This window comes from Trachinotus anak, unplaced genomic scaffold (genome assembly GCF_046630095.1).
Source record: "Trachinotus anak isolate AG129_WGS33_773 ecotype Australia unplaced genomic scaffold, CSIRO_AGI_Tana_v1 ptg000008l, whole genome shotgun sequence".
Taxonomy (NCBI): domain Eukaryota; kingdom Metazoa; phylum Chordata; class Actinopteri; order Carangiformes; family Carangidae; genus Trachinotus; species Trachinotus anak.
In genome coordinates, this window is record NW_027273859.1 from 24,139,766 (window position 1) to 24,154,312 (window position 14,547).

At 40.6% G+C, this 14,547-nt stretch overlaps 1 protein-coding gene across 1 annotated transcript; it reads right to left on the reverse strand.

Moving 5' to 3' along the window:
* Positions 1–1,226: 1,226 nt before the first annotated feature.
* Positions 1,227–13,118, reverse strand: prodhb (proline dehydrogenase (oxidase) 1b). Its single transcript, XM_071483681.1, has 14 exons — positions 12,615–13,118; positions 11,339–11,550; positions 9,336–9,370; positions 9,098–9,247; positions 8,812–8,876; positions 8,602–8,718; positions 8,369–8,442; positions 7,151–7,232; positions 6,603–6,695; positions 5,985–6,131; positions 4,687–4,862; positions 3,548–3,646; positions 3,331–3,419; positions 1,227–2,527 (listed from the first exon to the last, which is right to left on the reverse strand). The coding sequence occupies exons 1-14, from the start codon at positions 12,981–12,983 to the stop codon at positions 2,337–2,339; spliced, it is 1,899 nt and encodes a 632-aa protein (XP_071339782.1). The 5' UTR covers positions 12,984–13,118; the 3' UTR covers positions 1,227–2,336.
* Positions 13,119–14,547: the final 1,429 nt, after the last annotated feature.

The following is a 14,547-nucleotide window of genomic DNA, read 5'->3' on the forward strand; positions in this document are numbered from 1 at the left end:
TTGAAAGTTTAGGTGAGGTGACATGAAAAACTTTTTCTTTTTTTTTTTTTCTTTTTTTTTTATGAATCAGCCCTCTTCTGTCTTCTGTGTGCTGGGAAATGATTTCTCTAACCTTTCAGCCCAGCCCTCCTGGAGTGAAATTAAGTGTTAACATCATCTCATACTGTGGGTATGATTACATCCAATCAGTTGAATGTGCCCAGGCTAATTTTTTTTGGTGCACTGTGAGCCACTAATCTCTCAATTTGCTGTCAAAATATTAAAACACACAACACCCCTGGCCGCCTCAAAGCCACTGTTGTCCAAATTGTCAGTTCGTCTACTTAATTCGACATCAAACAGCAAGCCAGCCCATTCATTGTGCTACAATAAGAACAAATCTTTTCAAATTTGGAAACCTGAAAAACAACGCTCAACATGTTTTCAGACCTGGGCCTGTCACTGCATACAGTCTGACACAGTGCTTTGAAATGCACCGGGCCACTGTGTGGTCCCACTGAAATCACAAAGTCAAGGGCACAGTTAAACAAACGATCCGAGACCATGTAGAGCCAACGGCAAAGTAGCCCAGAGAAATCTGTTATATCCATGTCATCCTTCCCCTCCCACGTAATACAATGTCAACATTCATTACATAAAGTAAATTAGCCTCAGCTGGCTCTATTATATGCCCGGGCTTTAACGTAGGGAGAAGTGTCGATAAGTCCCAAAGAATATGCTGAGCCCATGCTGGTTTTGACTGACTTTTTGGAGCTTGTGTAGAATTTTCCCACACTATAATGTTCCCTCTTAATCATCTATGGAGCTGAAGCTAACCAGGAAAACTCTGGTGGCGTGCAAGAAGGGATTTGTTGGCAAATGTATACCCAAAGGCACATCTTACATCAAAAGTAGACTTGATTCTTAATTAAACCGATAGAATACAGCAGCAGTGACAGCTCTGTGGCGCTTTGCCTCAGTAAAACTTAACAGCCACTAAAGTTTCTTCTGAGTAATGATTAATGCATCCAATTTCTGTGATCTGTACTGAGCGTAGCATCATGGGTAATTAAATGATGGTCTACAGAGCACTGACTGCTCTCATAAAATGACAAGGCCATAATTATCATGAAGCTTGGTTACCCACTAACTCAAATACCAATTATGTATCAATAACCGAGCGGAATATGTCACAGAATTAAAACCCAAAACAACCCAAGCTGTGCAAACAGCTCGCAGCTATCATATTGCAGTTAGTAACATCTTCTTTTAATGAAAGTTTTGCTATTGATACAGTACATACTGATTTCATGTCATGTCAATTTCAGGTCCATAAAGTTAAACATATGAAAGCAACAAATAGGATAACCCTCTTCAAACATATTTCTATTATCAAAAATAAGAATTTTAATTCATCAAAACACAATAAAACCAAAAGGCAACCCCTGCATTTTATCTGTCATGACAAAACAAAACCACAACCTGTCACACTCGCATGCACCTGTATTAAAAGGAGATTCACTCTCCGAATACTCAACACTGTGTGTTCTCTTGTAACACCTCGGTGACCCAGAATATAGCTTCCTCCGGTAAATACAATAACACGCTACAATAGCACTCTTAGAAGAATAGGGATGTGCTGTGGGGAACAATTTATACCTTCTCATTGATTCATAAACAGGCATTTTCAAACCTGCAATACAACCTCAAACACTGCATACAAAATATACAATGCAGAGAAGACTCTGTGGGATACTGTGTGGCTGTCCAAGAGTCAAAAAATCCTAATATAGGGGGAGAATATTGATGTTTCCTTTACTATCATTTAAATCAAGCCTGTTATTTTTATTATTGTCCCTCTCCAAGATAAATAGGGTGATAAAAACAGATGTCCACCCCAGTCTCGTTGACATTATACAGAGTCCTTTTGGAGTAGTAAAGATGCCCACTTGATGGATACCAGAGCTCTATAGACAATGGGAAGGCAAATTGAGGAATGTTTATGGATGCAGAGGCAGTGAAGGAAAGAAATAGAGAGAACACGGGCAGTACATATAAGTAAGGGTAGGGGTGAAGGTGGGTAACATCAGTCAGGAACAGAAGGGGAAACAGGAAATGGAGAAAAACAACAGGGGGATGACAGAAAAAGAAAGTGTCATGCAGAAACCGTCCATCAGCCAGAAAACCCCGGGACAGGGTAGAACAAGAAATATACATCCAGGGAGAGATGTACTGAGGGAGAGACAGAACAGACAGACGCAGCAGCAGCCGTCAACCAGAGAAGATTTTTTAAAAAAACAAAAAAAAACATCTCAGCACGTTGACACACTCTCCTGGCTGTCTCTTCCTCTGTGTTTTCAGTACACTGGTCTGTAGAGAAGCTCCCCAGAGGCAACTCTGCGTTTCAGCTCCGTCCACAGCAGCTCCCTCTCCTTCTGGGCGCCCTTCATGAAGCCTCTGTTCTCCTGGGCTCTCCGAGACAGGTAGGGCATCACCTCATTGACCGGCCCATAGGGGACATACTTATAGACAGGGAAGCCTGCCTGACCTGGGGTTGGAAGTGGATGAGATGGGATACAACAAAAGAAAAAGGGTCTTTGTAGAACTGTATTTGAATTAGAAGAGCTGCTGTTGTGGCAGACACACAATGGCAGCTATAGTCTCTCTTTTTAACTAATCAGCAATTATTTACAAGGCATCAAAAATGTGACAAAAAACAGAAGTCAAGAAACACCGCCCTGAACCACAGAAAATCTGAAAACAAAATTATGAAAACTGAACACAGCACCTTTAAAAAAAAAATAGGGTGTAATAAGCAATAGACAAAGAAAAATAAAGATCTCAACTGCAGTCTGCTGTATTTTTCGTAGACCAACTTCATTGTCTCAGGATTCTAAGACACAGCGACGTCTGATCTATCCCTGGAGAAAACAACAAAGACACATGTGTGTCTGTTTACATCAATGCTGGTCAAGGCTGTTTCAACTTCAGCCTCACATTGACAGATAACTGCCTGCTGCGGCCGTCTGTCTTTGACTGACAAACAAAGTGGTGAGAGCCGGCAGCAGTGCTTCATCAAGACAGCTTGTCAATACTGAGGTGTCTGTGTTCATATGTCACGTTACAGGCTGCAGACTGACATGTGCACTTCATATACTCCATGTGCTCTGTGGAGCACCTGTGTAACTCAAAGGCGTGAGGAGGCACAGCTGAGCGTTATAGAGGGGGATGGTGAACACTGATTTCCGCAGAGGCTGCAGTGACACTGTCAAATCAACAGCTCCGTGTGGGGACAGGAGACATCAGTGCCTCGTCATTGTGTGAGAGAGTGTTAGTGTGGCGTTTTCTCACCCAATGGGAAACTGATCTGATCACACATGCCCAGGAGTTGACCGAAGTACACCTTGTTCTCTGTGGGAGAGAGACCCAGCTCATTCATTCTGAATGAGAGAGAGAGAGGGGGGGGCAGACACAGACAAAAATAACTCAGTTTATCCAGATCCAAAGCTGCATTAAAAAAAAATCAATTGTGTTTTCCACCGTCTGCTTTGATAGGATTGAACTATACCTCTGTAAGGTGTGTTTCACTGTGTCTTCATTGTGGGAAGCAACCATTACATTGGCATTTCTGTTGAGTGCAATCTCATCCAGCACATAATCCAGGCACCTACACAATCACAGGCAAGAACTTCTGTCAAGTGGAAATTACCTCCATTTTTCTCTACTAAACCACTGACAATAAAACTTAAACTGTGTATGATTACATTGTGTGCATAACGTGGCTTACATTGTTCTCATTACTCATCCACACAAATCTTTCTCATTAACATGTAAGATTTATTGTGTGGTGCAGGAACTCCTTTACACAACTAAACAGTAAAATTATCCCTAAACACTAAAGACATTTTTTGGGAAATCTGGATTCTGCTTTCCTGCTGGTGTAGCTGTGTTAATATGCATGTACTTTACCACCAGCTGCAAATTCTGAATCCCCCCGCCCCCGAGAGAGCTGGATGGTTTCTGTAACTCACTCGAGGGGTGACTCAACAGGGTGGGAAGCTTTCTGACACAACATGATAAACCCACAAACTCCAACTGAAGGACCATTTTACTAAGTTCAAATCCCTGTGCTGCCCATTGCAGTGGATTTGTGCTAGTTTAAATCTGTGAAGCACATGGGGAAATTGGAGTGGAGAAAAAAAGTGTTTTGTCTTTGTGTGTCTTGACTCTAAACTGTTGGCTTTCCAGTTGCAAAATGCTTTATTAATATGGGGTTAAAACAGTGACATTGAAAATGAAATTTTGGCACTGAAAACAAAATCTGAACTGAAAAATTAAATACGGGCATTGAAACAGGACAGGACAGGCATTGAAAAAAAAACAATAATTATCTAATTTAATTTTGATATTTTTTGCGTGTGTTTTTCAATGACAATCTTCAGATTTTTTCCTCATCCCCAGATATTTTATTTTATGCTGTCACTATTTTTCAGTGTCACTGCTTTTCAGTTTCAGCTTTCTTCAGTTCGGTTTTGGTTTGCCAAATGTAATATCACTTTTCTAGCCCTACATATTAACGGCACACAGCTCCAGTGCCAATACGAGGAAATGAGAGCTTGACTTGGCCGAAAAAAGGTCAATCATTGCAGGTGCAGATCTGGACAGTCGTCAGCAGTTAATAAGGCAGAAACAAGTCTTGGCTCCTACCTGTGGTACATTCTGTTGGTAGACTCATAATCCGGGTTAATAGGGTCCTCATAACCAATGTCTTTGGCCCTCTCTCGCTCCTGATACATGTAGGCTCCTCGCACCAGCTTGGCAGCAAAATGCCAGCCCTCACGGCGTGACAGTTCTACATCCATGGTTACATTGTCGTAGGCCTCCTGCAGAACAAAAAGACAAGATGACAAAGTATCACATTTCCATTCTTACTAACTGCTGTCAGCTATTACAGAGCCAAATGTCTTATCGTGTATCAGCTTGTCTATTCTACCTGACCATGTAGCCTGCGAGCAATAATGAAGACACTATGGGAGACAAAGTCAGAGTGATCCCTTACAACCACTGGTGAGTTTCAATTAGTCAAACAGGATTGTGCTCACATGACTTTGTGGTTGTGTTTCCACATAAATTACAACACAAAAAGCAACACATTACTGAGAACTTGACTTTGAGCAACATCAGCAGCGGCAAAGCAGCAATGTATCATTAATAACTGTGACTAACTGTGACAAAGCAGGACCCACAATTTGTGTGTGTTGTTATTTTATGACTTTAATGATGCAATTTTTATTTCACAGTGTTGTATATTTTATGTGACAATATAGTAAAGCTACGTAGGGTGAAAAGAGGATGTTAAGTACATGAATGAAGCTCCACTGTCACTTAAACAGCTTCTCACTTGGAATGGCACGTTAAGAATAAAAATAAAGCACTAAATTTCTGACCAACAGTCCTCTTCTTCCTCATCTCAGCTGACTCTTTGCAATGTGATTAGAGCCGCATCCTTCGTCGGACGCAGTCTACGAAGTCGTGGTCCTTCGTAGCCGCAAAGGCTGAACCAAAATGAAAAAATCTGGTCTACAGAGGATTTTAGGAAAGCATGGCTCCTGTTGCCTAGCAACCTTGACAACGTGTATCTCTTTTTTCACAAAAACATGACATTTTTAGGCCCTTGGCTTTCACGGTTTTACCGTTAGCTGTTGAATTTAGTTGAAACCCAATACTTAGATTTGAGTGTAATCCTCAGGGTCTCTGTCTGTGTTGTTTGCTTCCATATTATTTTTATTACCTTGGGACAGGATGGGCCAGAAAAGGCCGGCAAAAGGAGAACACATTTGTTGGCTGCATATGAAGGAGCCTTCAAAATGGGACAGCCTAAACATGTCACAGCACGGTCTTTACCATAATTACTACAGTTGTTGTGACTGCATGATTTGTGTGCATATTCAACGCCAACTGACTAGAACATCTGGTACTTTTTTTCCCCAGCTGTGGGTTCTTACCTTTAGGTAGCACTGGTACGTGTTGAAGATGACAGGCCTCTCTCTGTTGTAGATCCTCTGCATTTCCAACGTCAGTCTGCTGATAGCTGGCTGGAAGTAAGTTTGCTCCGCATCCACCATCAAGCGAACACCATTCTCTAGGGCATGCTGGGAGGCGAAAGAGCTCATTAATTGGGTATAATATCGCCTATGACAGTGCTCGTTATTCTGAAGTTTCATTTAAAGGTGGTCTTCATAGTTGAATTAATGAAGCTCTCTTTAACTAAATAAATGTGATCAGTGGTTGTGTCTACACATACATTGGGACTTTTCTTTTTTACAATACAGATAATACTCCAGATTCGTTATTGTGTTCATACTAACGGTGGTTAGCAGCAGTAGTCATATTAAAAATGGCTCCCTTATATAACACAACAGCTAACTGACTGAAACTGACTAACTGCTCTACTGACTGAAAAAAAATCTACACATATTAGTAAGTGTATGTATACTGTAACATATTGATAAACATGTCACATTTGTTTAAACCATGCTTAATCCTTCCTTATTAACCACAACTGCATTTGCCACTAACTGTGTGTATACTTGTCTTCATGTTGGTGGTGTATGGGAGGTTACCTTGGCTAAGATGTCCATACGCTCTAACACCCTCTTCAGTTGTTTCTCCTCCTCTGCAGTGAACTTCTCCAGCAGAGGCTCCAGCTCACCTTGCTGAGCAAACAACCCAGGAGAGTAAACACCATGAGATGCTAATGAGCTGAATATCACACAGCATGAAACCTGTCAGTGTTTCTTATTATATCCACCCTTCAACTGTCTTCTGTCCAAGGTCAAAAGATATGTTGTGGCTAACGTGCCCAGGTTTTGTAGATGTGCAATTAACCCAGGCCTTTCCTTAATTCAGTGCCAACATTAGCAAATATCTATATTCATATAGCATCACCACTATTCATCATTCAGGTCGAAATCAGGTGCTGCTGACACTTCAGCTCTCCCTCCTGCTGTAAATTGTATCCACATCAAATTTGGAAAAAGCAAATAGCAAGTCAGTTTTCATCTCCAGTGAGTTTGGGTCTTGAATCATATTTAAAGATTAAGGATATTTTGCTAACCGCATCTGTGATCTCAGTTATAGCCACTTTCTGTCACTGCGTTACGCTACTGACCTTTACATTCGGGACAACCAGGAGGTCTGATGTCTTTGCTCTGTCATCTATGAGGCTGTTCCAGTCGAGCATGTCAATGCTCCTGTCAGGGCAGAGGACAGACAGGTATTATGGCAACAGTCCGTCAGTCTAAAATATTATTATAGAATCTTATTTAATTTAGTTTTTTTCTAGTCACGCTGTAGCAACAGGTCATTAAAGATGAATTTTAAAATAGCTGTAATATAATCATCATTATACAAAATATTAAGAGTTGACTGTTCTTCCATCTCTACTGTCATTGTAATTACGAGGCAAAATAACTAATATTTATATCAAAATATAATAATTTTAGCGATACAATTTTTAAAAGTCAAAGTCATTTAAACATCAATATTGTGCATGTACTGTACAATAAACCATGACAATGAATAAATAAAGAAAAAAATATAATAACATACGTATTTTGTTTTGCATGTGTGGTAGTGGGGATTCTTATGTGGTTTAACGATGTGATTAAATGATTGTGTCAAACTGCAAAATAAACTATAATCCACTCATAACCAGTTTTTCTTTTTTTCATAATTTTTCATTGGATGAATTTCCCTCTAAATTGCTTTGAATATAACAAAATATTCTCTCATGTTCAACACATTGTTTCACAGATATTTGCTGTTAAGGCTGGGGTTTATAAGCCTATAAGTCATACCGTGATATTTTGAAATCTCCTCTAAAGCACTACATAAATGCATGATTTGACCCTTTGATGCATTGACACGCCTCTCATGCCTCGCTGCTGCATTGTGTGATCTTTAGCCTTTTATCTATCTATAATCTCTCTATCTATTTTTCAGAGACAGAGGAGGTCACATGTACTACATGGTCATAGCAGAAAGCCAATGTTGGTTATAATTATATTTTGTCAATAATTCAACAGGTGAAGGGCAGTATTTTACTGGTGCTTTGTGGTCTTGTTTTCTGTGTGTGTATCTTGCTCTGAACCAGGGTAAACAAAAAGGGAAGATAAACTCGCTAAAATTTTAAGAAAAAATAAAGCCGACTGTAGCAGCAATGCAGCCGCCACATACACACAAGACAGGCAGACAATTTATACTCGATTTTCATGATAGAGTCATCTACTTCATCTCATGTGGAACAAGCCGGGAATACATTGCGTATATTGGATATATATCATCCATCTGTTTGCTGTCTGTTTTGCTTGTCTGTTTTCCTGCTTACCCCAACGTTTCCTCTTTCCTTCCTGTAAACCAGCCATAGAAGTCGCCTTCTGCACCCAGTTCGGTCAAGAACTCCTAGATAGATATAAAGACCATAAGTACTGCAGTTCACATAGTTTAGCAACACCTATAGCAACATCCTTATACTGTGTGTGTCAAAGAAGTGCACTGCAAGTGATGTATCGCTATAATTAAACATCACCAGAGTAAAAAGTGGAAGAAAAAAAAATCTACCTGCAGTTGTTTCAGCTCCAGCCTCTGCTCTAAGGCTTCCATGCCATCTTTCCCCTGCTGTGCTGCCAGGAAGGTGAAAAATCGCTGCCATTTCACCAGGATCTCTGAGAATTGGAGCTTTCAAAAAAAAAAAAAAAAAAGATGTCAGTCTACCACAACAGTGTGAGCTGTACTGTTACACTGACCTTTTAATCATCCCTTAGTGCCTACCAGAAACTGAGGTCGTCCTAGAGCAGTCATTTTGATGGCAGAGAAACCGTCCATTGAACTTCCACCTACAAGTCAAACAGACAAAAATATTATCATGATGGTAAATGAATGTTTAAGGACTGTGCTGCATGTGATACATGGAGTGGATTACAGAACCAGACCACATGGCCATTGGTTGAAATTTTTGCAATATTTGGCAGAAAATATCAAAGTGTATGAGCTACAACCAAAATAGACATATTGTAAAGTTGTATCATTGATGTAGTTTCATTTCATTTCTACTTACCAGATGCTTTGATGCATTTGATGAAGGTTTCCATATGCTGGTCACATTTGGCCTCATCGGCATAGAAATACGTGTGGTCTGCGGTCACTCCCCTGCCATGGTCCCCAAACTGTTTGTGTGCTTTGTATTTTTTCTCTCTGTGGTCCTTGCCTGAAGGTGAAAACAAATTTGCATGCCTATTATTTCTAATTACATCATATACTGTATCCACAAATGAGAACAAAACAAGGCAGCTTACCTATGCTCTCTTTCTCTGCAGCAGATACACATGAGCTACGTTAGAAGGAATGCAAAAGAATAAAGTTAATGTGCCCTGACTTTGGGCAATATAAAAAATGTAAGTTGCATCATAATTTCAGCAAAATGTCAAAGCATTTTAGAGTTCAATTTGGGAACTAGCAATTCTCTCTGTGAACATCTTGGCCTTGTGGCAGTGGCATGCCAGAGGCTGGCACTGTGTTTAGTGACCCTATATATGCTGAACTGCCCCGCCGTCAGCCCGCTGACCCTACAGAAAGGGCAGTTGTAGCATCACTCCACACTTGACAACGCCGCCCCCCCCCTCGTCATGAGGCACTGGGGAGCTCATGTAACTAAAAGATGACATCAGAGATGTCAGCAGGTTTCAAAGCCAGGAAAACTGAAGACAGTTACCTTCTTTTAACATTACTTGACATTTGGACAAAATTAGGATGTAACTGCAATGAAATCCATTTCACCCAGACTGAAACTGTACTGTCGTGAACACATTTTACCAGTACTGTTCCCTGTATACTCATTTAAGATGGTCAATTAATCAATAAGGCAATGGACAGATAATTTATCATTAAAGATTTAGATGAATTTGATTACTGGCGTAAAAATAACGATTAAAGGCAGCTTTCTTACAAAAAGATCAGAACCAGCATTAAAAACTCTGCATTTATCACATCCTATCTGTAAAATGTATAGTTTTTTGTATACAGTATATGAACTATAAATCTGGGATGGTAAGTATAATGTACTCAAGATCAAGACAGCACTCGCCTCTTATATCTTCCCTCCGTTGCAAGGAACAGACTAATGTTGTTGTTGCTATCTTGACAGATCATTGGAGTGCCTGTCAAATCCTGCTGTCTGAGATCAAGCTGACTTAATATGCCTTGTCCTCCACCCTTACGGTTTGAAGGTGTATGTTCACCAAACAAAAGCTTTCTAGGCTGGGGTTTGATACCTCTTTTGATGTTTCCGAGCAGGCAACCATGAGACAAAGTATATGAAAGCAGTGAGCAGTGATATCTTGTTACCAGTGATATGGCATAAAAAAAAACCTACACTGAGTGAAAGTACAAGAAGGGTCGAAAAAGTCATAGCAAAGGTTTGCCTGGGCGCTTTATCCCATTACAGAATGTGATAACACTACAGCAACAGAGGATGTTCTGTCTGGCATAAGGTGACACTGCAGTCGACCATCACTCTGCATCAACATATAGATACCTAAATATACTGCCTAACAGTTTTGTTTATTCACTGCATCTGGCCTTTATAGAAATAGAGCTGCTGTGTGAGCTATAAAAGGTCAGGCAATTCTGGCTCAGTATTATACTTATGCTGAGTAAATCTGACAAGTGTACTTGTCTTTTTCACATCAATGGAGGGGACATCAAATAAATTCAATTTCATTCAATGATTTGACTGTGAGCCAGTTCCTAAATGGGCCTGAATGTCCAAATTTTATTTTGGACTATGAGATGTCCTAATTACTCATAATGCATGAATCCCCACAGCTAGACTTAAGTAAGATTGCTGCTGCTGCCTAGAAAGGCCGCTTGAATAAGGTCTGTACTGTCATCCACGTTTACATCAGCCCACAGATCAGATAGCCGTGGCCTTGTGCGCTCCATGTGACAGGATTCCTAACAAGTGAGAAATTCTCTCCAGCCAGCCAATCCAGAACAGGGGGCCATGACTGAGCCGACCAATCATGTTTTAAATGCTGTTAACTTCCTGGCTATTATAAAAATGTAAATATTTTTTTACAACAAGACGAAAGTATAAAATTGTGCAATACTTACTTTTATATTCGCCATGATATATGTGAATTGATATTGGTTTTTGTTAACAAGTATACCTGTGATTCTTCTTTATGTTCATACTGTCCGTTGAAAAACTCAATTGAAACATTGACAACACAGCCTCAAATGCTTCTTTTTTGCACGTAATATCTGCTGAAAAGCATGATAATAATTGCAACTTTCGTACTCTCTCAGGTCATTCTGTTCTGCCCCCTCCTGGCTGAGGTCTTCCTCAACACTGTAGTCCAGAACAGAGCCAACACCGAAGGCCTGGTTCTTCTGGATCAGCGGCTTGATGGCCCTGTGGTCCTCGCCGGCTACAAACTGACCATAAAATGTCATCTTCATTAACTGATCAAAGGCTCTCCGGCCCAGGATCTTCTTACCTAGATCCATTATCTGAACAGAAAGGAGAGAGGGAGAGGACATTATAACCACTTTAGACATGAATATTATGTGCCTAATAATCCTAATTATTTCTACACATCATTTAGCCTAGTTTATATGATTATAATGTCCCAGAAAAGAGAGGCTGTGTCTGGGCATGTTTTGAAAGCGACAAATGTGTCCTGACAGACTATGGGAAAGATGACAGACAGCAAGTCGATCTTCCATAAGCAAAGGAATTCAAATCATGTTCTTAACCCCCTACTTTGCATTTGGTGTCGCAACTGACTTTCAAAAGCACAGCCAAGCTTTGCATTGACTCCATGACGTTGTCAAAGTGTAAAAAGTGAACCTGCAGTTCTGCAAGGCTGAAGTACTAATGCATCGCATAACATGTGCTTTAAAGAAATACCCTTTTATGAATGAAAAGTGTGTCTTGTGCCCTATCAATTCGTATGCTATGTACAGTAGTGGTTAAGTAACTCCTGCCAATGTAGGTTAAGTAACTTGGACTGCATGCTTGGAAAAATAGACTGTAACCTGAGAGGTGGGTGTTACACTTGTGCCTGAGGCACAAACACTAATGTCTGAGGCTTCAAACATAGACTGTAAACACTGTATAAAGTCTTTACTTCATACGTGGAAAACTCGATAAAGCTTATTAAAGTCACACAATTACATATAGCTTTTGAGGTTTAGCTAGCCTATATCTTGCCATCAATCAAAAATAAGCAAATAGGCATATCTATGTGTAAACATGGGCTTATCAGATTCAATTTCAACTGCTGTTCATATCAGTAATAGCGCCTCATTAGGCTACAACTGTCGGGAGACAACCTGTCTGAGGTGCAGTACATTTTGATCACACACCTGCTTTAGCTTTGATGCCGACCAACACCCACCTCACCCCCAGTCTCCTGCCTGTGTTATGTAAAAATGTCACATTGGAAGAAACAAGTGTGCTAACCTTTCACGGCTATATTGTCATGATCAAGTTAGCCTGGGCAACTTTTTTATTAACTAGCCGTCGTCATGGTTAATGTTCGGGGCTGCACAGTAAGCTAACACCTGTTTACCTCTTTATTTTTATCAACCAGGAAGTCATAGGAGCAGAGTTTGAAAACCACCAAACTTCTGAGCAGCTCTAACGAGTCTTTGCTTTTATAAGCCTCCCGGGTCTGGTCGAAGTCTACGAAGACCTCATTAGCAGCCGTGGTGGTGGTGGTTCCGTCTCTCCCTCCCCTGCCCGGCTGTCCGAGAGACTCAGACCGCGCCGTGTCGCGTTGAGCGCCGCCGCGGCTGCTGACATCCCCCCGCTGCTCCGTCCGGGTCGGCGAGGTGGTGGAGGTGACTGTGGACCGGAGTCTTCGGCTGGAGAGCAGACATCTGAGGGGAATTTCCGGCCCTGCCCGCGTCAGGGCTGGCGCAGTCTTGACATAAAACATCAGCCTGGAGGAGGAAGATGTCAGCGGAGCGGTGAAGATACTCGGACCATCTGTCGGCGCCGGCTGAGCGGGTCACGGTGTAAACAAGGAGGGAGCCAAACACTCACATTAGCATCGTTTGGTTGGTGGATGAGCCGTGACGCAGGAGTTTTGTTTCTCACTCCCAAAACTTTTTTTTTTTTTGCACCTGCGCAGGTGCAGACACACCTTTTCGCGACCGAGCGAGTGGAAAGTAACTAATTGTCATAATTGTTGGTGTAGCTGTCTCACATATTTTTAATCAGCCTCTCAGCCCTTTGCTCGGCTGCACTAGAAAGCCAGCAGGTGTTAGAAAGGCTAAAGGTTTTATCAGTGGTGGACAGAAACAATTACATGCGCAGAAATACTCATTTTGCTTAACCAGTCTTTTGAGTTAGTTGCCTGTACTTAGTTTGCTCAAAATCCATGTGCTCCACAATAAACATCTGCAGCTACAATGCAGATTCATAGGATGAAATTACCCAAAAGTAGTCTGTAATTATTTCAAACGAGCCCTTCTTTGTCCAGTTACAACATTAAAAAGTTGTCAGAGATAGATAGATAGATAGATAGATAGATAGATAGATAGATAGATAGATAGATAGATAGATAAAGGGGGAAATTACAATGTTACAGGAGCCAAGACAATTCACAAAAACCACACTTTACAATGTGCTCAATAATAACATACTTTACATTGGTATAGAAGCATGTTCTATGCAGGTAATCCAGTATTAAAATGTATATTATCACATGTTAATGGATTATAATAACATATAATATTTCACTCAGAAGGGGAACATTTTGTATGATGAGCACTACCCCACTTTTACTTGAATGCACTTAAGTATTTATCCATTGTGACATAGATACTCGTACATACAGGACCTAAATACTTCTTACACCACTGACAATCAATTCAAAAACGTATCTCACAAGGAAAAAGACCTGACCCCTTTAGAAAGCCCTGAAAAAGAGAAGGAATTGTTGATCCCTTTCAGCCTTATATTTGCCCTCATGGCCACATTAGCAAAAAAAAATTAGTCTGAGCACTTTACCTTTCAGTGTAATTTTCAATGCAAATAATTCATAAATGCAGGACTCACAATTCCCCCGTGGAACCTTTTTGGCAGGCATAGAAATGCACATTAATTACACAACATAAAGACCTTTTAAAATACAGTCCCGACATCAGAAATATTTTTTCTTTATAGCTTTCTAGTTGTTTTAACTTCAAGCCATTTATAAAAGACCTGTCAAACGGGTCTGAGCATGTGCCCTTTGTGAAATTTGGCAGTGGGTTTTGTTGCCATATGGATCACAAATTATGTTAGTAGAATTAAATTACAAACATCATCATAATATTTTATAGGGGAGTAATGGATAACTTTATTTTGGACCTGAATCCCTGTAAAGATCCCACAAAACCCACTGCTGGAATGAGGCCTGCATGATTGTGCAACTATTTGCTGAAAAAGGTCTTGGACTGGATGTCATTATTAATCTAATATAATCAATGAAAAGCATGATATTTCACTTGGCTCCT

Coding starts and splice junctions, on each gene's coding strand:
- prodhb (XM_071483681.1), bottom strand. CDS start 12,983: ATGTTTTATGTCAAGACTGCGCCAGCCCTGACGCGGGCAGGGCCGGAA. Junction 11,551..12,614: donor TGGTTGATAAAAATAAAGAG/GTAAACAGGTGT, acceptor CTTTCTGTTCAG/ATAATGGATCTAGGTAAGAA. Junction 6,132..6,602: donor GTATGGACATCTTAGCCAAG/GTAACCTCCCAT, acceptor TTCGCCTCCCAG/CATGCCCTAGAGAATGGTGT.